The sequence below is a fragment of the Ciconia boyciana genome, chromosome 10, assembly GCF_034638445.1.
Source record: "Ciconia boyciana chromosome 10, ASM3463844v1, whole genome shotgun sequence".
Classification (NCBI taxonomy): domain Eukaryota; kingdom Metazoa; phylum Chordata; class Aves; order Ciconiiformes; family Ciconiidae; genus Ciconia; species Ciconia boyciana.
In genome coordinates, this window is record NC_132943.1 from 3,455,542 (window position 1) to 3,481,056 (window position 25,515).

A 25,515-nucleotide genomic window follows, 5' to 3' on the forward strand; every position below is an offset into this window, starting at 1 on the left:
AAGGCTTTGACAAAGCTGGCAGCAGAACTCTGAATATCCACCTATTGCTGCACACAGTACAAAGAATGAAAAATCTTTTTAGACCATCAATGATCTAGGTGAGGTAACTAGAAAACCAGAATTTTTAACCAAAAGTTCTAAAATGCATGATTCTTAGGACCAGGGAAAAGATATCTATACTTGAATCAGGAGTAGAAGTCACAGACCGTATTATTATACATAAACTAGTTTTGATTTATTTCACTCAAGCAACATTGATGATAAAGATTCAACACATCAAAGCAACTTAAAAAGAACCCGGGATACTTACTTTGGATTAGCCTATATCATTTGCAATGTCTTCATTGCCACTATGACTAAAGTCACCCAGAATAAGCAAGCTTAAAGCAAGCAGCATGTTATACTGACTATGCTGACACTGTAGGCTTCAAACATGTGGAGTCTGAAGAGAATTCAGATATTAACCCTGCCTAGGATCAACAGTACAAACTCACAGAGGCAGACTAACTACCCAGCACTTCCTATGAACCTACCACCACAGACTTAACTGTTCAGAACCTGCCTTACTTGCACCCTCTGATTCCCTTCATGCCCTAAAGAATACTCTTTCAGGACTACGCAAAAGAAACAACTACAGAATCACAACTACAACACGAGCTACAATTTAACTTTTCAAAAACATATGGTAAATGGAAGGAAAGTGAACTTTGCACAAGATTGTAACTGCTGATTCAACTCCCTTCCTTCTGCCACACGATTGCTGGGTCCAGCGCACGGCAGGCTGTGGAAACCTGTCCTAGGGAGGGGAAGGACCACTCCCTTTTCAGCCCTTTTCAGAGTCAGTACTTACACAAGACCAGGTGTGAAGTGAAAGGGAATCTCAAGTGCAAGGAATACTTCTGTAACCTTGCCCTCTCAAAGACACATACGTACAAAAATTCCTAAGTGCAACTGCTGAGGCTAGAAGTTTTCCCCTGTTCGGAAGAGATAACTGATGTGTTCAAAGAGGAGTTGTCTTTCATGAACTGTTGTAAAGCAGTTTGGTATTAAGGTGCCAGCTCAGTATAAGAACACACACAGGAGAACACAGCAGGTTTGCCCAATTTTCATCAGAAATAGCCTTTGGAGGAGAATGTTTCAAAAGCATCAGACAACATTAACTATAGGTTTAACTAAAGGCTTTTGGCAGGAGTATGCAGCAATCAGGGATTATTTGATCTGGAGGTTCCATCCAGACCAAGTTTAAGCACCTCTGAACAAACTATCCTCCCTGAATTTGTCCATCTGCGAGATCATTTTTTATTTCCACATGTTCTGAAACAGTGAGTTCTACAGTTTAATCACCCATCATTAGTAAATGTACTTTTTCTGTTTAAAGTACCTTCATCAACCACTTCACTGGATTTTACGTGAAGCAGCTGGCCAGCAGGCTGAATAGGAAGAAAAGACAAGTTATCAAGGTACTCAGCCCCAAAAGCACCCCTAAATGCATTTCCGTAGTTATCAGACAGAGGTAGTACGTTGGCGTGGATTGGGATGGAGAAATTACTGCTAAGTACTTGTATCTAGGGTATTAACTTCAAATTCCCAACCCCATTTAAAAGAGAATGATGCTTAAAATCTGAATCCTCCAGTCTGATGCTTGGAATTCTTAGGACACTTCTCAGAGAACAGAAAATAACTAAGCAGATTTCGAGTTGTTTACATTTAGTTTAGATTAAGTTATATATACGCTCATATGTAACTCTCTATTCCTAGTTATTAAAAAACCCCTCAACATCCAAGAGAACACATTACCTTAATAGTAAAACAAAGCCTCTTCAGGTATTAAGGTAATGGACAGAATGACGATGTATTTCTAGTGCTGTATTTCCTTTGAGATAGCCAGCAATCCCCATTACACCGATGCTTATTTTCTCAAGACGACTTCCACAGTTGTATTTGGAGTATCTTAACACAGAAAGAGGAGTCATAAACAGAAGTTTAAGGGTTATGCTGCCAGATGTTGTCTTTGATGGAGTGCTTCTGCTCAGGCAGAAACAGGTGTTTCTCTTGTCACAAGTGAGGAATTCATTCAGCAATAAATTCTCCTGGCAGTCCAGAACACTACCAAAGCTTCACAATTGCAAAAAAAAAAGTTATGGGAGAATTCTCCTGTCTTGCCTGCTGAAGGTGTTACTTCTGCAGTCGTCAGTGAGTATTTAAACGAGTACATAAAAAGCTGTACCACTAAGATCGAGAGGAAAATAGCCTTTTCAAATGAGAAAAAAAACTGTTTGCTTTTGGGTTTTGTTTTTTTTTTCCAGGACAATGATTACCTACAGGTAGTCAGCACAGTCAACAGATACGTGGTAAATGAGTGGCCAAACAGTAACAGTGACTCAACTTGCCTGTGTAGCACTGTTAGGAGTGGTTCATTCTGTCCTATCAGGAGCAGCAAGATTGGTGTTTTAGAGACAATCCAGGGAATCCTAGGCTTTTCTCAGATGCCCTCCTTGTAACCAAAGCTTCCTTGAAAAACAAACTGAACAAGAGACTGACACCTACCTTCATCTTGAATATACTTAACAGTAATGTTCTACAGTTAAGGTGGATGTAACATTCAAATTGCCTTTGTTTCTTCAAATAAACAGTGTTTATTTGACTACAGTATTATTTATGCAGAGATACCAAGATTGGTGACACCATGAACTTAGGTACCCAAGTTCCTGTACAGTCAGCAGAGAAATATGGGACTCCTAACCATTGAGCAGAGAGTTGCCCTAAAAGCACATCAGAAGGGAACCCAGAGCATGAAAAGAAGTTCCTGCTCACATAAGTTAAATTTCTAGACTTGGTGCCTCCATCCAGTCCATCCTTCCCAGGCTTAAGGCTATCCACTTAGATTACCAATTTTTTTTTTTTTGAAGGAATGCACATACTAGAAAAGAGCTCACTCTCCAGCAGAAGGCAGCTACTGGAAATTCTGCATAAAAGCTTTTTGTGTAAAAGCTCAGCAGTTTGGAAAAGGGGGCTCAGGCTTCAATTACCTTGTCAGCCTCAGAGCAGTTAGATTCCGCAATGGGCTGAAGATCATCTGACCAGGGAATTTTACAGTCATTCACTTCCATTTGCCTCAGCCTCTCTGCAGCTGCAATTCTACAGCAGCCCATATCAATCCCACCGGGGCTCTGCCTCCTTTCTTGTACAAATAAGTCGTTCCAATGTGCCAAGCTGGCTGAAGACTAGTCTAACAAAAAGAGGTAATGCGCTTTCTGCATGTAATGTTCTGAATCTGCTTGGAAAAGGATATGAAGAGTGTGAGAACCAGAGGTCTCACTAGCGCCTTATCTGTCTCTCTGCTTCCACTGCCTTTCTCTTGTCCTTCCTCCAGAACTTAGACTTCTCCGTACGACATTTTAGTTGCTAAATTCCAGAAAACTACTCCAGCAACACACACATACACACACTTTTTGGGGAGTGGGGTGGAGATTTTGTTGAGTTGAATAGAAAGGTGTGCTGGCAAAGTTAAATAAAAAAGGAGCCTGATGCTCCCAGGAGAAGGAACAGCCTCAGTAGGGGGAAGGTGGACAGAAAAGAAAAACAATGTAGATTTAGGCCTCTACTTTCTGGTGGCAGTAAGCCATTGCATTAACCTAGATGCCCTCAGCAGAAGCCATCACCTCAAGGAAGAAAGGTTTTAAAAATTCTGCTTTGTTTAAGCAGAAAGTAACTTAAACATCAGTTAACTGGAAGCCACCAAAGGAACAGGATGCTGGAAATAGCAGCCTGGGCCTTTGGAACATTAGCTTCTTTCTTCCCTAAAAGGGAGGCAGGTTTTGGGCTTTGCTGGAGAAGACCATGGCTGGGAAGAAATAGAAAGATGACAGGTTTCACCTAACACCTAAGGTAAGATTCCTCCATGCTTTTGAAACTGATCTGGTCTTCTAGTCACGTTTTATTCAGAATTTCAGAACACTGCTACTGGAGACTAATCTATCTCTCACTTTTGCTGCCCATGCTTGGATTTTAATACAGAAGTCCTCATGCAGAGTTTCAGGGAAGGTTAAAAGCAACATGATGTCTGAACAAAGCCTAAGAAAAGCCTGAGGCTTACTTCACACTAGAGTGTAACAAAAGGCTGATGAGTTTAGGTAGGTGCCCCAAAGACTTGGTTAGCAGCTGAGCTGTAAGTACCACAATCTCATCCTGACTTGTCAGAGAGCCACACCTCTCCTTTCAGGAAGCATGCCCCACTGCCTGAAAGATTTCCCTGGTTTATGGCTTTTGTCAATTCAGTGACACTTTATAACTGCTCTGCATTCCTGCCTGCCCTGGTTCCACCAGCTTGCTCATCGGGCTTAGAGACACTCATATTCGTAACGGTAACAACATGACAGGCTCCTGACAAGAAGCCTGGTTCTTACATGCTCCCCTGGAAACTGGGTGAAGCTCACGAGATAGAGTCCTCTCAGACTGGGGAGATGGGAATCTTGGATGTAATAGCGACATGGCTGTTTAGCTGACATGTAAAAGTCACCAGATGAGGTGTTTTCTGTAAACATGATTACTTGATGCTGTGTTTAGCATTTTGAATTCAGGACATTCAGGCATTATCAAATGAGATTCATTATTTTTAAGAATAATTAATCTACAACATTCTTCCTCCATCATCCTCTCCTACATTCTTCCTCCATCACTTGTAGATCCACGAGTGCTGTCTATTCTCTGCTTGGATCTAAATTTTTCCAGAGTTTTTGCATAAAGTTTTATGCCTACCTGCTCAGAATAAGTTTCTAGGACAACTTGCAGTTAAAATTTGAGTACCACAAATCAGACACTAGTAAGATTATGTTGCAAATAGTCCTTCCAAATTGTTTTCTTAAACATGGGATGTAACTGGATTTTACAGCCCATTGTATCAGTCTGAACCTCCTACTTAGTTCCCACCTCATTGTTACCAGCAAACCTGGGAGATAGAAGTGAATTTTATCACCTATTCCTTTGAATCAGGTTCCACAGATGCAGGTTCCAGCTCTAGCAGTTCGTGACATGCTCTCCATAAGTATGGGAACTTTGCATTCTGCTACCTGTGAAATACCCACAAGTGCAACAGAAGAGGGTGCTGCTTAAGTGAATGATGACAATGAAAACTTTTCACTGCCAGACTCCTGCTCTCTCATATGCAAGCCTCATGCATCCATACAAAAAGAACAGTAGTTCTGTACCAGTGAAATGGAGGATGAGCAAAGGTGCTGTCTAGAGCAATGCTGCAAACAGGCAACATACCAGTGGCCTGCCGTTCTGCCTGGAAATGTTTAATCTAGGGCCCCTAGAGAATAATGTGACATGAGGATATTGAAAAAGCAAGGGAAGAGAAAAAATCCTGTGACAACAGGCATGCACTGAGATCCTTAGAACCACTCTGAAAAAGAGAAGCAAGTTATTTTTAAAGATGGAGGTTATTAATAATGATAATTAATTTTGTTATTTTTCCTTTCTTACCCAATATGTATATGGTACAGCTCTATTCACCAACTCTGATGTGTCATTTTCCCTTGCTCCTATCATCTTTTGACCCAACTCTTGTCCTCATTTGATACTGCTTGCAGAAAGCTACTTGCTGTTTTTTCAAGTCACTTTTGCTCGTTTAGCAAATTGAATCAGGCCAGCACAATGTCAGGTAGCCACAAGGGCTGGTGTATGAGAGGGCTGAACCAACAGCGAAGTGTAACTTCACCATGAAGCGTGGATGAGGAAGAGGATACAGAGAAGAGGAACTGTCAGTCTCCCAGTTCTCCAATCAGTTTTTCTTAAATACCCTATATAAATCAAAGCTGACGGTGCTATAAGACACCAACACTGAAAGGACTCTATGATGAGTATTTTTCATTATGTATAATTTGTAAAGGCTTCTTCACACTATGTCAATTAGAGAAGCTAGCTTAAAGCTAGAAACTTGATCTGAAAGTGCCATACAGTAGAAAGTTTAAGTAATGACACTTCAAAGATGCCCAGGGAAAGGAAAGACTTAACTTCTTACCATACATAACTTCCTACCACACAGAGAACCAGAGGCTTCTCAACAGAAGGAAACCCCCCTGTTTTTGATTAAAGAAGGGCAAGCTGCCCTGAGTGGCTACATTAACAGATACCAGCTGTCACCTTTAACAATAGATGCAACTGAAATAACCCTTTTGGACAAGTAGAAGCTAACTGGCTGTTTTATGAAGCTGGCTGAACTACTGGAGGAACAATTAGAATGCATGCGCTTTGTTGGCTTACTTCTAAAACTTTATTTCATTACTGAACCTGTTTCAAAATGACTTTTTCCACTTGAATATCCTGTCTAATGATACCATCGACCAAGCAGAATCTGACACATGCCAGACACTCAACTTGTCTGTTATCCGCAACAAGGATTCTGCAGTTTATTAGTAACGTTCTAAGAGTTCCTATCAAAGTCTACGACCTACTGCATGGTGAATGTGTCAGTCCATGCTTGAATAATGGATTTCTTAAACAAGCACTGAGGCTGCAAACAAGCTTCTGTCTTAGAAAAACGTTAGACTGACCTTGGTTAGAAGGAAGACAGTGGGAGAAGAGTTCAGATGGTCAACTGAAGCTCCCCCAGAACATAGTTTGTCAGTATGTAAATATCCTGAAAGTCTATCAAAAACAAATTCAATTGCACATTTTTACTCTTACACATGAAGAAATGGGAACATGTCATTCACCTCTTCTCTCAGACTGAAGCCTGCTAGCACTCAGCTGGTAAGATTAACTGCCTGAGTTGATGTGCTATACATTACTTGTTGAAAGAAGCTTCATACTTTGACCAAGGTGATTATGCCAAAGTAAAAAAAAAAAAATGCCACTAGGTTTTCTACCCAGATACCATTCCTCATCTTCACTTTGAATGAAAAAGCTTCCAACACCAAAATATTTATAATAATGGTGAGAGAAAAACTTCTGGGATTACTAAATTTCAGAATAAATATTTTGGCAAAGCAAGGTTCTAGAAAATAGTCATCACCAACTAAACAACTCATCCCACTGCATCAGGCACCATTCTCCTTCCAAAATTGTAAGACAAGATGTTTCATCAAATTCTAATATGTACTCATAATTGATTACGTAAAATCCAAGGATCATTCCATTTCTGTTCTTGCACATCGTTAGAGTAATATCAATACCATCACTTTTGGTACATAGTCTCATCACTCTTTAGACTCAAGATTTAAACAAAAACAAACACCACACACATAAAAAAACAACTAACAGCCAAACAACAAAAACTGAATTTGTTTTATGGCTGAATCCTCATGACAGGTCTTTAGAAGATCGTTTGCCTTAGGATATGCCATAGGTGATTCTCCTTCCCATCATACTATTCTTAATTTGAAGAGCTGGATTACTGATGGTTTTTTGCAAACTATCTACTAGACAGGCTCCGTGTAGGTGTTTTCAAAAGCACATAGTCAGTATACTAAGGGATGCTAGAAAAGGACAAAAGTTTCTGCCCTCACACAGTCTGGCAGGACACAACAGGGTAAGGGATAGGAGAAATTTTCTCCCTTCCTCAAACAAGGCCTCCATAGCACCCGTTGCCATAGGTCCCAACAGCATTCAAATGTACGTTCTGAATTATTCCAACTATTATTAAAAAATTGTAAAATTTGTTTTAAAAAGTAATACTTTACAAAAATAATTACACATCATTTGGGGGAGACAAAAGGGGAATTTAAGTTCAACTTGTCAAAAGTACAGTTCCCTCATTTAGAGGGGACTAAAGCCAACTGAAATGAATTTTGCTGTATTTGCCATCCATCAGAATGTTTTTAAGCCACTGGAAAAGTACAGCTGCACATTGGAGCATCAAGATTCTTCATGAGGGATCCACTCCATTTCCAATGGAATAAAAAGTAGGACCTGAGCACTCTTGGCTTCTTTGAAAGCCTCTGACCTAATAGGATGCGATTCAGTATTTTTTCAAGCGAACAGAAACAGAAGACCTTCACCAAACTGTCAAGTATTTTTTTTTTTTCCTCATAGAAGGTTTTCCAGAGAACTGGTAAGGCACTCCTCACTACGGAGTTTGGTGCTGGTGTTTTATTTGGGCAGGGGGGAATTTATTTAGGGGCAGGAATGGGAGCAAAACCATCTTGTGGTTTTAAATAACCTTCTCAGAAATTATTCATGGCGCCAAATCCTGCTCCTAGTACATATATGGCACATACAAACTAATTAAGATCTCACTACCGATTTGTATTATTCTAAATGAGCAAGATTAGATGAGGTTCAATTTGTTGGTGTCTGTGCCCCCACCATATGTGCCACAACCTGAAGTTAAACAAAATGTAATCAAACCATAACATTTTTAAGAGCTGTTTAAGACAACCTTTTTGACACACTTTGTGTTGAGTTTAATAAAATACAATTATGCCTAGGGATAACTTGCAAAACAGACCCTTTCCAAAATTAAAGATCAGAGAGTTAAAATGAAAATATTTAACCAGTGGTCTTCTCTATGCTACGTTTAAATTAGCTTTATAAATTATAAGAAATAGACAATCTAATTTATTATAGAAAGTACAGTAATTCAAACAACTGTGTTCAATTTAAAATTTTTGCAACTTTTGAAGCCTAAATGTTTTTCAACCCTGAAACGTGGAAATATTTAAAGAAAACTCTTCCATCATGTAATTGCTATGAGCTAAAGAGAACTATCTGTACCCTCTACTGACAAACACTACCAAAAATTTCTAAAATTAAGTTACTTACTGCAAAGTTTAATTTTGTCTCATACACTTAACACTAACTGAACAACAAAATTAAACCACTTCCCTGTTTATCTTCCCCAAAATTCCTAGAAGGAAACAGTTTTTCATGTTAGAAAGCTTGATAAAATGTCTGGTTATACTTAAAAATAGCTTTTAAAAACAGATTAAATTTCAACTTACATGTTGATATTGAAATCCACGTATTCAAAATATAGCTGACAGAATAAAGATCACTATGATCGTTTAGACAGTATTTAAAGACTAGAGATTAGCATTATCTAGATGAGATAAGAAAGCTGAACCTGGAAAAATAAGGTCATGCTATTACAGCTCCAGTTACAAAAAAACCTCAGAATCACAAGTTTGTAAGCCACCAAAAGGAAGGAAGCTGCTGAAACGAAGTTAAAATCAGCTATGCGAGCTAGCAGATAGAGCTCGAGATACAGCCAGCATGGGACTGGAATAGAAGCACTCACGTAAAGAACACGTCCACAGCAGGATGCCAAGTATCACAAGTAGAGTCTCCCAAGGGCCCACCCTAGGACCCATCCTGTTTCATACCTTTATCGATGGCTGGAGGAGGTGCTGTAAGGCACCTCTGAGCTTGCAGACAATGCCAGAGGGTGGGGTGCTCAACGGCAGGGATGTCACTCAGGAGGACCTAGACAGGCTAGAGGGGTGGGCCAACAGGAACCTCATGAAATGCAACAAGGACAAACGTGAAGTCCTGCACCTATGGACAAAGCACCCTCTGCATCAGTACAAGCAGCGAGTGTCAGGCCAGGTAGCAGTTCTGCTGAAAAGAACCTGGAGGTTTGGTGGACAATACACTGCTTTGAGCATGACGCTGGAGGAGATTGCCTGATGACCCAAATGAATCTATGCTCCTACATTTTTAAAAAGTAATTTCAAATAGGAAACCACCATTTCTATTCAGAGCCATTATTATGCAATGACATTAAGAAACAGGTAGACTGCAAGATTACAGTAACCACCAACTGCACTGTTCCTGCATCAAAACTTTCACTACTCATCTAAAATATAAATAATCTTTAAACACAAAGCAGGCATTTTTTTTTTTCAAAGCATGTATCTATACTGCAGATCACAACAGGTCCAAGGACTGTTCACTGGCCCTTCGGCAGCATGTCATAGATTGATCATGTCCATTCCACACAGCACTTGACCATGGACCTCCTCCTCATGGCTCCATGTGATGTTCTTCTGGCCCCAAAGCAGGTTATGGGTTGGTTTCTTGTTTTGGTTTGTTTGTTTTTTGTTGTTTGGAGTGTTTTTTGTTTTGTTTTTTTAAGTGGGACAGTCTTTCAGTTTGAACATCCAAAATAATGCAAAAGCTAAGCTGTAACCCAGTGTAAATCATCATAAAGTTTTCACAGCATACTGATGGTACATACTCCATGCTCTCCGATACAAGATGAGGGCATACTAAAGTGCTGAAGCTGCAGGAATTCTGGTAGAGTCTTGACTGTGCTGCCTCCTGGCACTGGCCCCCTGCCTGCACTATCCCTCAAACTGCGCTTGCATGTCATCTCATTAGACACCAGTTGGCACAAGCTAAAACAGTATCAGGACTGCACTGACAGTTCAGCAGTATTTGTGTTCACTCTGCAGCCTCATTTCACTAAGAAGTTTAGAAACAGTCAAAAAGCACAAGCCACAGATCATCTCTAAAACATTCTTCAGATCTCCAGTCAATCATATAAAAAAATTTTTTAAAAAATTACTGAGTTGCCTTACCCTTTCCATTTTTTTCCAGAATAAAAACTGCCAACTTATCCTCATAAAAAGTTTGGTATATTTCAGAAAACACAGAAACAATATCCTAAACATTTTTTGACCGCTTTCTCCCTTCTCCATTTCTAAAAAGGACGGATGTACCATCCCACTTAAAAAGTCGATCTGCCACAAGAAACTTTGCAACTTCAGTTCTAAAATACTAACTTTTCTGGTGAGATGAAAATACATTGAAGGCATTCCATTTAGGAATAGAAGACACAAAGAGTTAAAGCTATAGAAAAGCAACAGAATTCTGAGCAATACAGATTCTTATTCCCAGTTTTAAAAATAATTACACAGACAATTTCTGAAAACAAAACTTTTACATGAAATCAGATTCTTAAGTAACCTTTCAGGTACTAGCTTTAAACTGTGTCAATGTTAACAGTTAAAACAGTAAAACTTAACTCACTTGCTGCCATCCTTAGAGACAGTGAAATCTTCCCAACTGTGAGAACAGCCTCATTTAGGCGCACAACAGAACTAGATTAGAAAGCAATACCTACCGTTTGTAAATGCAAAACACAATGTTAATTTTCTTAATTTCAGCTTAGTTGATAACTATGTCGAAGTTCAGAAAGTGAAAGAATTTGAGAAATATTCTTGTTTTTCATTTTAGCTAAGATCTAGCATTTATAAAACGCTCATTCTTCCCGAGTATCTTGCCTTTCCGTCAGTTCAATTCACTAACTACAGGCAATGTTTCCCTCATGTAATAAAAGCAAAAAAATTTATTTTGGCATTTCTTACATGCCCATCATAGTTAAGAGTATATAGGGGTTTGCTTTTAATTACATTCTGGTTTCAGCATTTTGAATTGAATTACCACCTAATTGTAGCTTCATATAAATCCTTAAAAATAGAAAGTATACCTTAACAAAATAAGGAATCTCAAAAGGTGGTACCTAGCCACTTAAATTACTTCAAGAATACATAGCCTGCCTGCCAACTAAAGGTACTCAACATCATACAAAGGCCAAGCCAATGTAGTTCAATAGTTACTAACAAGCCTTCTCAATGAATGACTCAAGAACAACACTGAAATTCATTACAATTTTGGACTGACTCTGCATCCTGATCGAAATAGATTGTCTTGCACCAACTTAACCAGAAATACCAGTAAAAACCAAGAATACCAGTACTTCTACAAGGGAAGTTTTCAGAATTCAGTAATACTTAATTTACCCTCAAAAAAAAAAAATCAACAAAACATTGAGTTGGCAAGATACACAGGCGTTCCCGTTCTTCCACTGTTACACTGTAAAGTCACCAAGATTTTAGGTTACACAGCCATCGCTCGGACCTTTGCTGGCATCAATACAATTGTAAGTGTGTCACTTGCTCGTTTTCTCCATAATGAAGTTTCTGCCTGAAAGCAAAAGCAGCACTGTTCATTAGGAGGACCATCACAAAGAAAGTTCCAAAGACAGTGAGGTAAAGGCTACCATCCTGCTCATCCTTCTTTGATTGCGAGTCTGAAAATGGGATTAATTTGGGAGAACCGTGGAACAGAAGTTAAGAAAGAAGAGATAAAAAGAGCAGGTACATTCTTTCGCTGAACTATCTAAAGTAATTCAGTTTTTTGTGACAGCACCTAACTAGAGGTGGGTACAAAGAAGTACTTCACGCCTCCAGCACCCAACCTCAGTAGATCCCATCCTAACAATACCAGTGCTACCTCCAGCTGCTTCTGGCTGCAGGAACAGGTAATCTTCCCACAAACGCTTCCCTCATTTCCAAGTGTTTTTCAAATACCTCTAACCACATAACCAAAGATTTATGCCTCTAGTTAGTAAACGAATTGTCTGTTTTTTTTCTTCTAGCCAGACTACTTGCTTCCAGTTACAGCTTTAACTAGGAAATTCAGAAGAAATCCAGGAACATTGACCTTTCTCTTCAAGGGTTACTTTACTGTGAAACTATTCAGGAATGGTGCCTTAGCAATAACTTCTGCAGCGGATAAACCCTTCTCTGCTCTCTTTCCACCAATAATTGAAGTATTTGATGCATCTAACGTATATTTGGGATTCTTAGCCACAAAGATATACAATGTAAACAATATTGCAGTAAATATTCGTTTTCTGTGGGATTAAACCTAAATATGCTCTGCTGTTTGGCACTGTAGTCACAAACTGTTTCTAAGAAAAAAACCTCCACCACCACACAGACAGTGTAGGGGAGAGAAGATAAGAGATGCCACATAAAGTCACTGGCATCCAATAACACTTCAATTTCCATATGGAAATAACAGGAAATAAGATGTGCTGAATTTTAAGCACCAAGGCAACAAAAACACATTAAGATTTCATCACACAAGAACTTGGCTGTAAAATTCGTAATTTTCTTGATCTTTTTAAAGAGTTCTCATTTTCAGGAACATCAGATAGCTAACAGACCATGTATTCTACCAACCAGCTAAAGCAGACATTTGCATTAATCTGCTTTCTGTTAATTAAGTGGTGGAAATGCATCTCCCCTTCATCAAGAAATCTCTTCCACAATCAGATTCCTTGTCAACCTCTATCTTTTTACAGCCCATGTTATAATAATTATTCTCCCGATGATTTCCCAAGGATAAGTACCCAGGACTTGCTATATTTTAGCTCCGAATCATATAGGTCTCCAAAAGACTACTTTTGCATATTGTGTCCACCACATTTGTCTGTGAATAAAGAAAATGTTACTACCATCTTTTAAGAGATCCAGACACTATACATATAAAATTCATAATGATGATTTGAAATAGAACTGTATTCCAATTTCAAAGAGAAATAAGCTATGGGAGTTGGAAGAGAAGGCAGCATCAGTAAGAATGAAAAACACTGGAGTTACTGTTATTTTTTCCCCTACCTAAAACTAATGATATGACAAGAGTGAATCTCTATAGTTAAACAGAGGGAAGGGAAAAAAAAAAGTATTTGTCTACCCTCATTTGCAAATCGTCCGAATCTATCGCCCAAGGACTCTTGCCCCCAAATTCCAGAAACTGAAGGGAGAAAGAAAAAAGAAATTGCATTAAAATACTCTCCATTAAAACTACCTGAAAACTATTATTCATGATAGCAGTAATTACCTTCTTGCACCCCCATATAGCAGAAAACAGCTTTCCTCTCACACAGAACACCTCCCCCCGCCAACTTACATAGCATCCAACATTTGAAGACAAACTTATTTAAGGTTTTTCTATGAGAAAAGACTTGTGTCTGAAGGGTAGACATGCAAATAAACCCACAAGAGCAGCATTCTGTTCTCCAGAAACATTTGTCAAGCAGACTTCTACTAGAACTACTCTTACATGTTCTAATATTGCATTAGCCCAAGTACAGCTATTTTTCATAACCCAGAAGATTGAGGGTTTGTAACTTGTTAAGAATTAACAGGTTACATAGAATTAGTAACAGAATTTTTATCTGTAATCAAAGTTATAACATCAACCTGGAGCCATGAAACTTTGTAAGCTATACAACATTTACATCTATGTAAAGGTATCTATGTTTGAAAACAGTATTAAGTAGGTTTAAAAGTCCTGCTCTGAACAGCAACATTGAGTGCTGGGGTATTGCCCATGGTAACACCCTTAATACAAAAAAGTGTACACTCTTATAAAAAAGGAATCTTGAGCAGGATTCTACTTTAAAAGCAGTACTAAGTCTGAAGCATTTTATTGCTCCGCCTGTGCAATAAAGCGATTAGAGTTCAACCACAATCATGGACAGCTTGCAGAGAACATACCAGCACAGACAATTTCACAAACAAAACTCCTAAACCTTTGGCAGGATTTTCAAGTGCTACCAAATAAATAATGAAAGGACAGTAAAAAAAATGTTACACTAGTAAAATTAAAGAAGAAAGTCTCATCTCCCACCCCTCAATTCCTTCAGAACACCTAACCATTCAGCTTCTGAAGCTGTAGCAGTACCTTTGGCTTTACAGTTCTAGCTAGATTTTTTTTAGGGGAAAAAAATAAATTAAAAAATCATTTTCCCTGAGAATAACTGGTGAGAGACAGAAGACTAAAATAAAAATCAAAGAATAAAACATTCCCCATGCAGTGAAAATGCTACTTCAAATACAAAGGCATCTTTGACACACCATTTCCTTTAGCGAAATTACTTAAGACCTTCTGAGTGGCTTGAGAATGATATAGCATTAGGAAAAAAAAAAAACAAAAAACAAAAAGAGAGGACCACAACTTTTCTGATGTGCTTCTTTTTGCTTAGGTGATTTTTAGCATGAATCGAGCTTAAGTGAGTTTTAACAAGTATGGGTCTTGTCCCCCTGTAAGAGACTTAAAGCTGCAGAACTACTTTGATGATGGACCACCCAGGTACCAAAGACAGAGCAGGTAGCTCAGAAGAGAAGAAATTATGGTTTAGGAGATATGGAGAGTAAAAGTAACAAAAGGAGCCATGAGATGTTAAGAACTATAGCACCCACAACAGAAGATTTTGTTTAAAGACAATCCACTACTTCAACATCTCCCACAGTTTCAGCTGCATAGGGCATGTATTCTGAAACACCACAGAAAATGATGAAAGTATACATTCTCCGTTCCTGAAAGTTCATAGAGTACAACTCGGCAATCATGCAAACTAGAAGACATAGAAACACACTTCCTTGGGGGAGGGGGAGAACACAGATAATATCTAAAGAGAAGTGTTTGATGAACAAGCTATTTTATTTACTATTTGTCTTTAAGCTCACCTTACAATGTTGCCTCACCTACAAGAGGCACAGGAAGCATATTCAATTCTTCATAAGTATTTTATTACTACTTCAGGATCTTCTGCTCTTTATTAAATCAAAGATACACACAGGTTTATATAAAAAGTGTATTAGCGGGCACATGGAGAACCTGGACACTTTGTTTTCATGTTTAGTTAATACGCATTCATCTAATTCTCTTGAATTAGTACAAACGGGTGCAAACCCACACCCACTTTTATCCAAGCATCCACAACTATTTTAAAAACATAATAACATAACACAGATGCTCTTTTCCAAAATCTTAGTCAGAAAGGGGAAATATTTTCACTCCCTTAGCAAAGATAATCAGATTTAATTCACTGGAAATCCCTATCTATTTGAAGTACATTTACAGGATTTCATACAGCAGTTTATAGATAGTAAAATAAAAATGCCTTCAACCTGAAGACCACTTCCACACCCATCACGTAGAAAACAAAAAAGCCCACAACATTTTCACCTATTTAAAGAACATTACTATTAATTGGCTATGTAAACAACTGCATAAAATAGTTGCGTATAAAAATAAATTAATACATACAGAAAACCAACACCCCCGCTCCCCTACACACATACTCGGAGTAGTTGGAGACTGCATACCTGAGAAAGACAAACCAGACATCTTCACACCTGAACGCTAGGATTTCTTCAACCATTGCCAATATTCTTAAATATATAGCCTGGACAGACTTTTTTCAGACTAAAGACTGGAAAAGAAACAACTTCCTTCTTCTGATGATGATGATAGAATCAACTGATCAGGTATCAACTGATACCTGATTAAACGGAAACAAGTCACAGCTAAGAGAAGAAACACTACTTATCAAAATGCCTGTACTTTGTGCTAAAAGCTGACAATCTTTTGTAAGAACAAAAGCTCACTGTTGAATTTATTTAGTTTTAGACCTACACCAGCACACTGCTGATACTCCAAAATTTTAGGTGAGTAGAAAATAGTTTAATAATTGTTAAATACCGGAACACTTAATGTGTAATACTGGAATAACCACCAAAACAATGTCATTAACATGAGAAGCAGTCCGAATTGCAGCCAGCTTCCTGCTCATTTAGCAAAGATTAATTCCATCTTCACAGGCAAGAGAAACATTCATTTTACCTTAGCAAGAACAACCTGAGCAAGAAGTGCTAAAGAAAAGACAGCTTTTGTTGCTTAACCATTCTTTTTAATAAGTAGGAGAGGTAATGTCAACAAGATCACTATTCTGTGCTCTAGGCAAAAAGATCTTAATAGAAGGACTGGAAGGGAGAGAGACATGAAGAGCAGATAGCACCAAGGCTTTCAGAAACTGTCAGTGAGGGGGGGAAGAAGTTTCCCTACAGAAAATATTCCCCAATTAATAGGAATGTTGCTCGAGTAACTTAACAAGAAGGTATTAGGAAAAGATGAAAGACACTTCTTCTGCAAGACAAAACTGTCAGAAGAAACTGTGTTTTGTTTCAAGAGAGGAATAAATGGTACGCCCTAATAAAAGAAAACAAACCTCTGTCTGCCCTTAACCTGCTCTGTTATTTATCTGGTTAAAACAGAAAGGATTTTTTTGGTTTATTTCTGGCAGCGCTCGCCATTTCACAGCACTTTTAGCGCACACGGAATTGATCAATACTGCTACAGACATAAGACTAGACTATCCATTTACTAACCACAAGAAAACGTCCTGTTCAGCAGAATCCTGTACATTATAACACTGAAATTTTAAAAGGCATCGTTATACGGATCTCATTACTCACTTACACGGGTTACACTGAAAAGCTGAGCACCTGTCTGCTAGCTTTTAGACGGATAAACAAGTATACCTTTGCACACTGTGCAAGAACGCTAAAAAGCGTATCTAAACCTACACAGAGGACTAGGTGCACCAAGCCTAAGCAGAAAGTGCCAGGCTTGCCATGTAAACAAATATTAGCTCCGTTACACAGCTCATAATGGGGTTTTTTGGGAAACTAATGGAGCTTCAAGCAGGAACGGACCAACAGTTCCCCCAACCACTGGTTGCTACCATAACCATTTTCCTCCTCGAGAAGCGTGGGGAAGTACTCACACCCCGCTCTCTCCGCAGGACTCGGAGCTGGCGTCTGAAACCCAACTTCTGCTGTTTTAAAGAGAGAAGCAGTAGCTTTTTGCACTACAAGGCAGTGACACATTGAGTAGCAAAATACAAAACGTTACAGATTATCGTTCAGAAACGGAAAGTCTGCCTTTTCAGCCTAATTCTGTGCATATATCTATACACGCACACACCCCTCGCTATCATTAAAGGACAAGCTAATGCTTTCAGAGCAGTACCTATTCTAAACTAATGAAGCATTAATGAACGTTGCCATTCACCAGCGGATGGTCCGGAATAAGACATCTAATTGAAGTTGAGAGTATTTCAGCCGGGTTCTTCTTATATATAAAAAGACCACGAAACACTAATAATTGCATTGCCAGATTACTGTCTGTGACACTAGGTGGTTATATCTCCACATTTGTTCCACACAACTGATCTGAAATTCATGCGCTACACGCGTTTGAAGTGCTCATGTTCTACACACTTGCAAGAATAACGATGAAAAGAGCTTCTGCCTTTAGTCACTGCCATCCCCAAACGTTTGCCATCTGAAAAAAAAGAAAGATTTCTCCTCCTTCACACTAATCGACACGGTTACCTCAAGCTTTCAAGTGCTAACCCCAAAGCCTTGCATTTAAAGCGACAAAACCAAGAACATTCACTTACCTGAAGAACAAGAGATAAGAAAAACAGCGAACGCCAACTTAGTAGCAGCTCCCATTTTCCAATGCTGTTAAAACATTTAAGGGACTTTAAGTATCCAGTTTCCTGGGTCCTGCAAGCTGGAAAAATCTCCCTTCTTGCCGAACCGTTATCAAGCAATCTATAGCGACATTTCGGCAGCAGATAATGTTCATAAAACAGTAGAATGAGATTTCTTTAGACACTGACGATCTCCCTCCGGCTCTTTCTAGCGAGAATCCGGGTTGAGGGATGGATATATTTGGAACCGTGTTTCAAAACACACGTGTCATTTGGCTTCTGTACAAACGGTGGCAAAATTTAATTCATAAAAGTATGCTACGAATCCACGTTAAAAAAAAAACCAAAACAAACAGTCAACAACTAAGCCGCTGGACACGACGAAGTCTCTGAGCACACTCCAGCTTTGCTTTTGCACATCAAGCTCCGTGAAGCATCCCTCGTGGGTGCCGAGTGTCGGGGAGTCGGATCGAAATCAGGAAACACGATGTTTTCGTCCTGGCTCCCCTTACACAACATGTAGTGTTTGGGAGAAAAGTAGCTCCATTTCAGTTTCAAACCTCAAAAGCCTCCGGGTGAAGGTAGGGAGTTTTGTCAGTTTTCTTGATGAAAACTACCTTTAAAAAAAAAAAAGCCACCAGCTACACGTGGGCAACGCTTCGGTTTTCTCTAATAATGCTGAGGGATTTAGCGTAACCCAGAAGAGGAGAAGGGGAGAAACAACAGTTTGATAACAAACCAACCTTCGGGCTTGCCGAAAAGTGGCAAATCTCTGGTCCTGCCGCCAGTCAGGGGGAGCCGCGCATCTCCCCTCCTCTCCCCCGTCCCCGCGATCCTCCTCCCGGGCCGTGCAGCACCAGCACTCCCGACTCCGAGCACGATTTCAAATTCTTCTAAGAGATTTCCATCCCCTCCCCCCCAAGAGGCTATATTTGGTATTTAAACACAGAAGAGTGACTGAAAAAAAAAAAAATGCAGTATCCAGCCGCTGGGGAGGAGGGTGATATATTCTTTGTGGCAAATCCTTCCTTCCTTGACTGCTGTGCTTCCAGGAGAAGTCAGCGTCTTTGGAAGCGAGGAGGCGAGCGAGACTGCGGGCATAGGGGAGGATGCGGCGGCTCCCTCCGCGCTGGCTCGGCGGGCGGCAGGTTCCTTCCTCCCGTGAAGCGGGCTGGCGACTCTGCTGCTTGATGCACCCTCCTCGCCAACTCCTCACGGACACATTGCCTTCTCGCCGCACCTCCGCCCGCCCCACCGCTGCTCAAACGGAGACCCGAGACCGTCCCCCCCCGCTCAATCCAGTTCTCGCCTTTTTTTTCTTTTTTTTTTTTCCTTTTAGGAGAGAGGAGTAAGAAATAGCAGGGGGGGAAAGGAAGAGCCTGCCGGACTCGGGCTGCCTTCCCCTCGTGCCTCCCACACGGCGCACCACGCGAGCCCCGGCCAGCGGGTGGAGGGGGGAGGACTCCCCTCGTCCCCCTCTCCCCTAACTCTGACCCCGGCTCACTCCCGGCTCCGAGGAAGCCGCTGCCGAACGCAACTCTCTCGTCTCCCGGGCGGCGGAGGCAGCGCGGCTGAGACCAACTTTGTCCCTCCAGGAGTGCAGTTTAGGGGTTGCCGAGGAGAAAAGGCCGAGCCCGGGGATTTTCTCAGGGCGGCGGCGGCGGCAGGAGCCGTCTCTAGAGTCTCCCGAGTCCAGCCGGCAGCTCGGAACAGCCCTCCGTACCCTGCTGCTGCTGCTGCTCCCCTGTGGTAATTTCATATCTCCCCATTCACTTGTGTGGCGTGAAGAACGGACCCAAGATGGCGGCGCCCGGACGATTGTTTTTGTTTCCTCTCCTCCTCCCCCTCCCCCACCCTCCCCTCCTTTCCCACAATCACGGCAGACCCGTCGCGCGACGCCGGGCGGCCGCGCGCCGCCCCGGATTGACAGCCGCCCTGCCCACTCACGACCCAGCGGCCGCCGCCTGGCCCCGCCTCCCCCCCTCCCCCCCTCCCGGCGGGGCGGGGCGGGGCGGGGCGCGCCCGCCGCTGCGAGGGGAGGGGAGGGGCGGGCGGCGCGCGCTCCCCCCGCCCCTACCTGCAGGCGCGCACACGCGTGTCCGCGCGCGCGCCCCCGCCCGCTCGCCCGCCCCTGGGCGCGGCCCTCGCGCCGCGGCCGTTGGGCGCCTTCGCTCGGCGCCGCCCGCCCGCCCCGGTGCTCCGCGCTCGGCCGCCGCCCCCGCCCCGCCGTGTCCTGCCCGCTTTGCAGAGCGAAGGTCGGTGGGGGCCGGTTTCTGTCGCCTCTCGCCTCGGTAACGCGGGGTGGGGGCTACTGGCGCCCGCCCTGAGGAGGCCGCCGCGCCGGCCGGCAGGTGTGAGGGACGGGCCTGGCTGCGCCGCCCGCCGACACCTGCTCGCTGCGCCCGGCCCTGCCGGCGCCGGAGGAGGAGAACTGGCGCCTCCCGGTCCCACCCCCCGTAATTATTAATTCACCTTTGCGGGGCTCGTTCTTGGTGTTCGGGAGCTTTTCTCTCTGACCGCGGCCCTTCTCAGGTGACGGAGCGCTGTAAGAAAAAAAACTACCGTAAAAACCGCTGTGAGACCTGGTGTGAAGCTGTGAGTTGCCACCAGTGGTGTCAAACGCTGCCTTCCCGCCTCACACCCCCAGCCTGAAATGTCACTGCGGTGCCCTGACGGGGAGCCCTGGTAGGAGACGGGGCGTGTGGTGGCCCCCGTGGCAGGCATGTCCCTCGGGGTAATTGCTGCTGCCACAACATCCAGAGCGTGTTGTATAGCCTTGCTTTCAGATGCTGTCACGCCAAAACAGTACATTAATAGGTGATTGTACCTACAGAGCGTATCACGTGCGATTAATTACGTGTGCGCTGCTCACCCTGGAGAACAGGGTGCTCTGCTCACATGGTGGCCGCGCTTCCTGCCTCTGGCAGCTTGCTTAGCCTCCCTCCGAATCACAACAAACTTCTGTTTCCTATCATTGTTTGTCTTTTGGCTGCCGCAGTCTAGTGGCTTGCAGTATTTATTTGTAGTGAGATAGCCTTTAGGAGACGGGCATGACACTACATTGTTTTACGTGCGGTGCAAGAGCAAAACACACGGTCCATGCTCCAGAACGTGGGTATGAAGCAGCACGTGTGCTCGGTTTGGAACAGAGAAGGGAGAGAGCAGGAAGGATGAATAATTTTTATAGTGTTCTCACCTTTCAGGGAAGATGTATACATTGGTGGTGCTTTTTGTTACTTGAAATAAAACACTCTTGCACTAAATTGTCCCACCTAAGGACAGCGGTTCTCCTCCATGAGTTTGGTGAGACTCCCTAACACTTGTTTTTTAAATGGATACCATAAAATACATTACTTGTCTCTGAATAAAAAGGAAGATGTGTCTCTTAGATTTGGAGGTCAATGCGGAAAAGCATAAGGGCCTTAATGCTGGCCTTTAATTTCTGTATTTTTATAAAGGGCAGTGTTAGCATAAGCAAGAAGTACCAAGTTCTCTGAAAACCGGTGTGTTGTTCACTAACCGTAGACATATATTGAGTGATTTCAGATACCTTCCTTTTCATGCTGTTTGATGGCACGGTCTAAGTTTTCTGGTGATGTAAATACTAGGTGGTACTAGATTGGAAAGAATATTATGTATAAGATCTTTCACATATGTGGATATACAGCCCAGTCAAGGCTGAGTAACACTGCCAAGCTCTCTGAGCTGTGCTAATTCACTGATCAACAGAGGCGTTCAGTAACTAGACCTGGTGAGCCGCCACTAGCACTTGGATTCAGACATGAAGAAATGTAGATATTTCAGTCTACTGAGGTGTCTGCTGGAGTTCTTAATCAGGATTCGGGCATCCTTGGTGTTTCTCTGCCATGTTCAAACTTTTACCAACACTAAATTCATCCACTGACCATATTTTTGATGGTTTGAACCATCCAAAAAGCAAAACAAGATGTATGGGATTGTGCACATCTAGAAGCATCAAGACATGTGGCAACACTTTTTGTGCCATCTTTTATCCAAGTATTTCAGAATGATTTACAAGCATTAATTAATGTAAGCATTACAACACTCCTACTTAATCTGTAGTTTTTAATATTCTTCAATAGCAGAATATTTAAACGTGACCTGTTCTGCAGGTTGTATTTTCACTTGGCTCAGCTTCTTCAAAATGCTCGTCATGTTGCCACATGAGCAGGAAATTATAGCTAAAAATATTGCTAGTGTATGTGTGAATATATATATATATATACGCACTTCCCATTGTAGGTATTTGGCTTTTTTTCTTACTGTCAGAATGTAAATTATGGTCCATGTTTGTATTTTACCAATTATTTTTAATAAAAATAGAATAAACGTCATCTATGTAACACCATTTGCATGAATGTCATAGTAAGGAGGTGTCTCTTGCTCAAGTAGCTTATTATTCTTAAGCATGGGTGGTTTTTTGCTTGCAGGATCCCTTTAGCAGAGTAAAGCCTTCTGGCCATCCAGTAAATATTACAAAAGCAGTAACAGTATAGGGTTGGTCTTGTCAATCCTGTGGTGTATATCAGGACCACAGGAATCACAGATGAAGCATATCTTTCTCTCTTTTCCTTCCCAGTTTTGAGGCCTAATGGGACCATGGCAAATGGTATATGAATTAGGATGACCATTGGTAACGAGGATCAGGGCGCCTGCTCCAGAAGCATCAGTCTGTTTTCAGTCCCACTGGTGCTGCACATAAGCCTTGCATCCTTTGCAAACCTACCTAATGTAGCATGTGAAAAGAAACAAATAAGGAGAGGTATGAATGTGCTCATTTTTGGTATGCAAACAATAAAAACCAGTTTGTTGCATGGATGCAGCACCATAGTACTGTTTCAGTTATGTCATTATAGGCACAATATCAATAGAGCTATCTATATCTGCATTACATATAGATCCATCCGGTCCCATTTAATTACATAAAAAAAAATTAGGTAGTTTGGTGCAAATATTGTACAGACCTTAGCAGAAATTGCCTACCATTTTTGTGAGGTACTTGATGCAAGATGCTTTAAGGGCTTTGGGCTTTCTCTAGGCTGTTGCTTTTACTGCTAGTAAAAGGATGAGTTTCATCCCAATTAGACATAGTGAATGTCAACACAGTTGCTGTCTCCTCTTTCTTTTTAAATGTCTTTTTGCATGCCTTTCTCTTCTGAATTTTGGGGATGTTTCCCTTTTCTACCTTTTGGCTTTTCATTTCTGTTTTCCTTTCGCCTTAAACTCCAGATCTTTTTTTCCCTCTTCTAAGATCAATCTGTCTATGCATTTTTAATGAATCATTTACTGTGACATATGAGCAATGAAGATACAGTGTCAGGGACTTAAGCATCTGCGGAGAGCTTCTGTGCAGGAGTAGCAGCAGCAAGATGAAATGGATGTGATCTTAGTTGCATTCTTTTGTTCATGTGGGATGGTACTTTGCCTAGAGGCAGCACAAATATAACTTTCCTTCTAGGGAGTAATGAGAAGAATTAAAAACCAGCAATGTCTTATTTTTCTCTTCAGAGCACTGCTAGGAATAGAGGATTTCAGCTGTGCTGTTGCTATTTCCACAGTTACTACTGAATCGATACTGTTTACACAGAAACAGCATTATAGGTAAGAAGCTATTGTGCAAGACTCATTCATGGTATCTATACAAGCATTTTTAAAATGTAGAGTGGGAAACATGGGGTTTATAACATCAGGAGTAACATCAACAGATAGAACCCTTGTCATTATCTCATTAATCTTCCCTCATGGTCTAAGTAATTCTCCCTTTGAAACTCTGGAGGAAGAGGGGACCTCATTCAGACACTGTCCTTACATAACCAAAACAAAAATTACCAAACCAGCAAGAAATTAATCTCTCTCAGGGATCTCCTCCTTACCAGGCAGCTTAACTTTCCATGCTGTGGGAAAAAGTGCAGATACTGGAGGACAGCCTAATTAAAAAAAAATATGCGTAAATAACTGCCTTAAAGTTATTTTTTATTTCATGTGAGTGTGCATAACTTATGTGAAACTCGTAATATTTTAAAAGAGTTTTAATACAAATTTTCAGTTTTCGTGCGGTGGACAGATAACAAAATTACTACAAATTATTCATTATTTTGCATTTTTTATTCTGTTCCAAAACTATTGAGATATTTTACAGTTATATGGATAACAGCACTTTAAAGGACAAGAAAATGTAGAATTAATCAACCTTTTAAATGTTGATGAACTGAAATGAAATCAAAAGCTTGCCTCTGTTATGCTTTTGGATTGGGTCAATATGTACGTCCATCAACATTTTCTCCTTCTACGCTTGTAATCAAACTTATAAATTTTACATGCAGTTGTTGAATCCAGCTGATATCCACAAAGACAAAGTAAAATACATGCCGAAATCATAGCCCTATTTTGGATTCAGGTATTTTGCTGTTTGGCTAAAGTATGCTCATTCTATTTGTGTGAGCAGTACTAATAACCCAAATGAATAGGATTTGGCCTGTATTGTGTTATGTAAAGCTATTTCTATAGCGAGTTTTTTGTGTGTGACAAATTCCTTTCTAAGGTAATCAGATGAAACCTGTAGACCCACACTAAGATGAATGTTTCCCTGCTTCAAGTTTAAAAACAAATGCATAGATACACAATTCTACAGAAATTAACACTTAAATAGAATCTCCATCAAGTCATTTTCATCAAAGGCTGCATTTATACCAGTGATGATTTTTCTTTTTTGATCTGCTATCCAGACTTTTGTTTCCTTAAAATACTTGTGCAGAGATGAAAAAATATCTAACCTATTTTCTTGATGTTTCTTTCTAGGATTTGCACTGTCTTGTCAGAAAAGATCATCCGACTAGAGCTTCCTGTTGCTTTCAGACACTACATTGTCTCTTAGAGGCAGTTTGTTGTGTCACAGTTTTTTATTACTGTGGCATTTATCATGTATGATTTCATGCATATTTCATAAAATTAAATTTTCTAGATATTGTACTATAGTCCTCATTTATACCATACAGTCCTTTTTTTGAAGTGCCATGAAGAGTCTGAGATGAATTCTTAAAACCCTGATCTGTATTATGAAAACAAGGTTCTTCAGGTCTGTGTAGAGATTTTCCTTCTCAGAATATAGTGTGATAATTTATATACCCCTTGACAAACAAACTCTGTGTTTATCACAGAAAGCAAAAGTGCTACAACATTGTAATGTTTTCACCATTATTTTCGAAGAATTCTTAAAATGTGTGACAAGTGTTTTCTTCTGCTACAGTGTCCTGACAATGATACTAGATTTTAAAGAATATATCTTTTGCACTTACTTAGAAAGTCTTTATATGTGTATGTATTGGATGGTAAAGAATTACGTATTTTAGACTGACAATTTGTAATTAAATGGCCATAAGAAATAGGAGGGTGAAGTGGCCAAGTGGGGAGAGATT

General features: G+C 40.9%; 1 protein-coding gene and 1 long non-coding RNA gene across 4 annotated transcripts in view; one reads left to right on the forward strand and one right to left on the reverse strand.

Moving 5' to 3' along the window:
- Positions 1-19,096, reverse strand: part of ACVR2A (activin A receptor type 2A) — a 70,484-nt gene extending 51,388 nt beyond the window's left edge. The window contains exon 1 of one of the 3 annotated variants that reach the window (XM_072875322.1): positions 18,044-19,096. In XM_072875322.1, coding sequence (XP_072731423.1) covers positions 18,044-18,098 — 55 coding nt within the window. In that variant the 5' untranslated portion in view covers positions 18,099-19,096. Of the gene's footprint in view, positions 1-13,485; positions 13,507-18,043 lie in introns of those variants that run through there. The other 2 variants (XM_072875323.1, XM_072875321.1) reach the window with 2 other exon arrangements.
- A 17-nt stretch (positions 19,097-19,113) lies between these two features.
- LOC140657776 (uncharacterized) lies at positions 19,114-25,266 on the forward strand. Its single transcript, XR_012044483.1, has 3 exons — positions 19,114-19,828; positions 23,609-23,701; positions 24,899-25,266. It is a non-coding gene; the product is annotated as an uncharacterized lncRNA (long non-coding RNA).
- Positions 25,267-25,515: the final 249 nt, after the last annotated feature.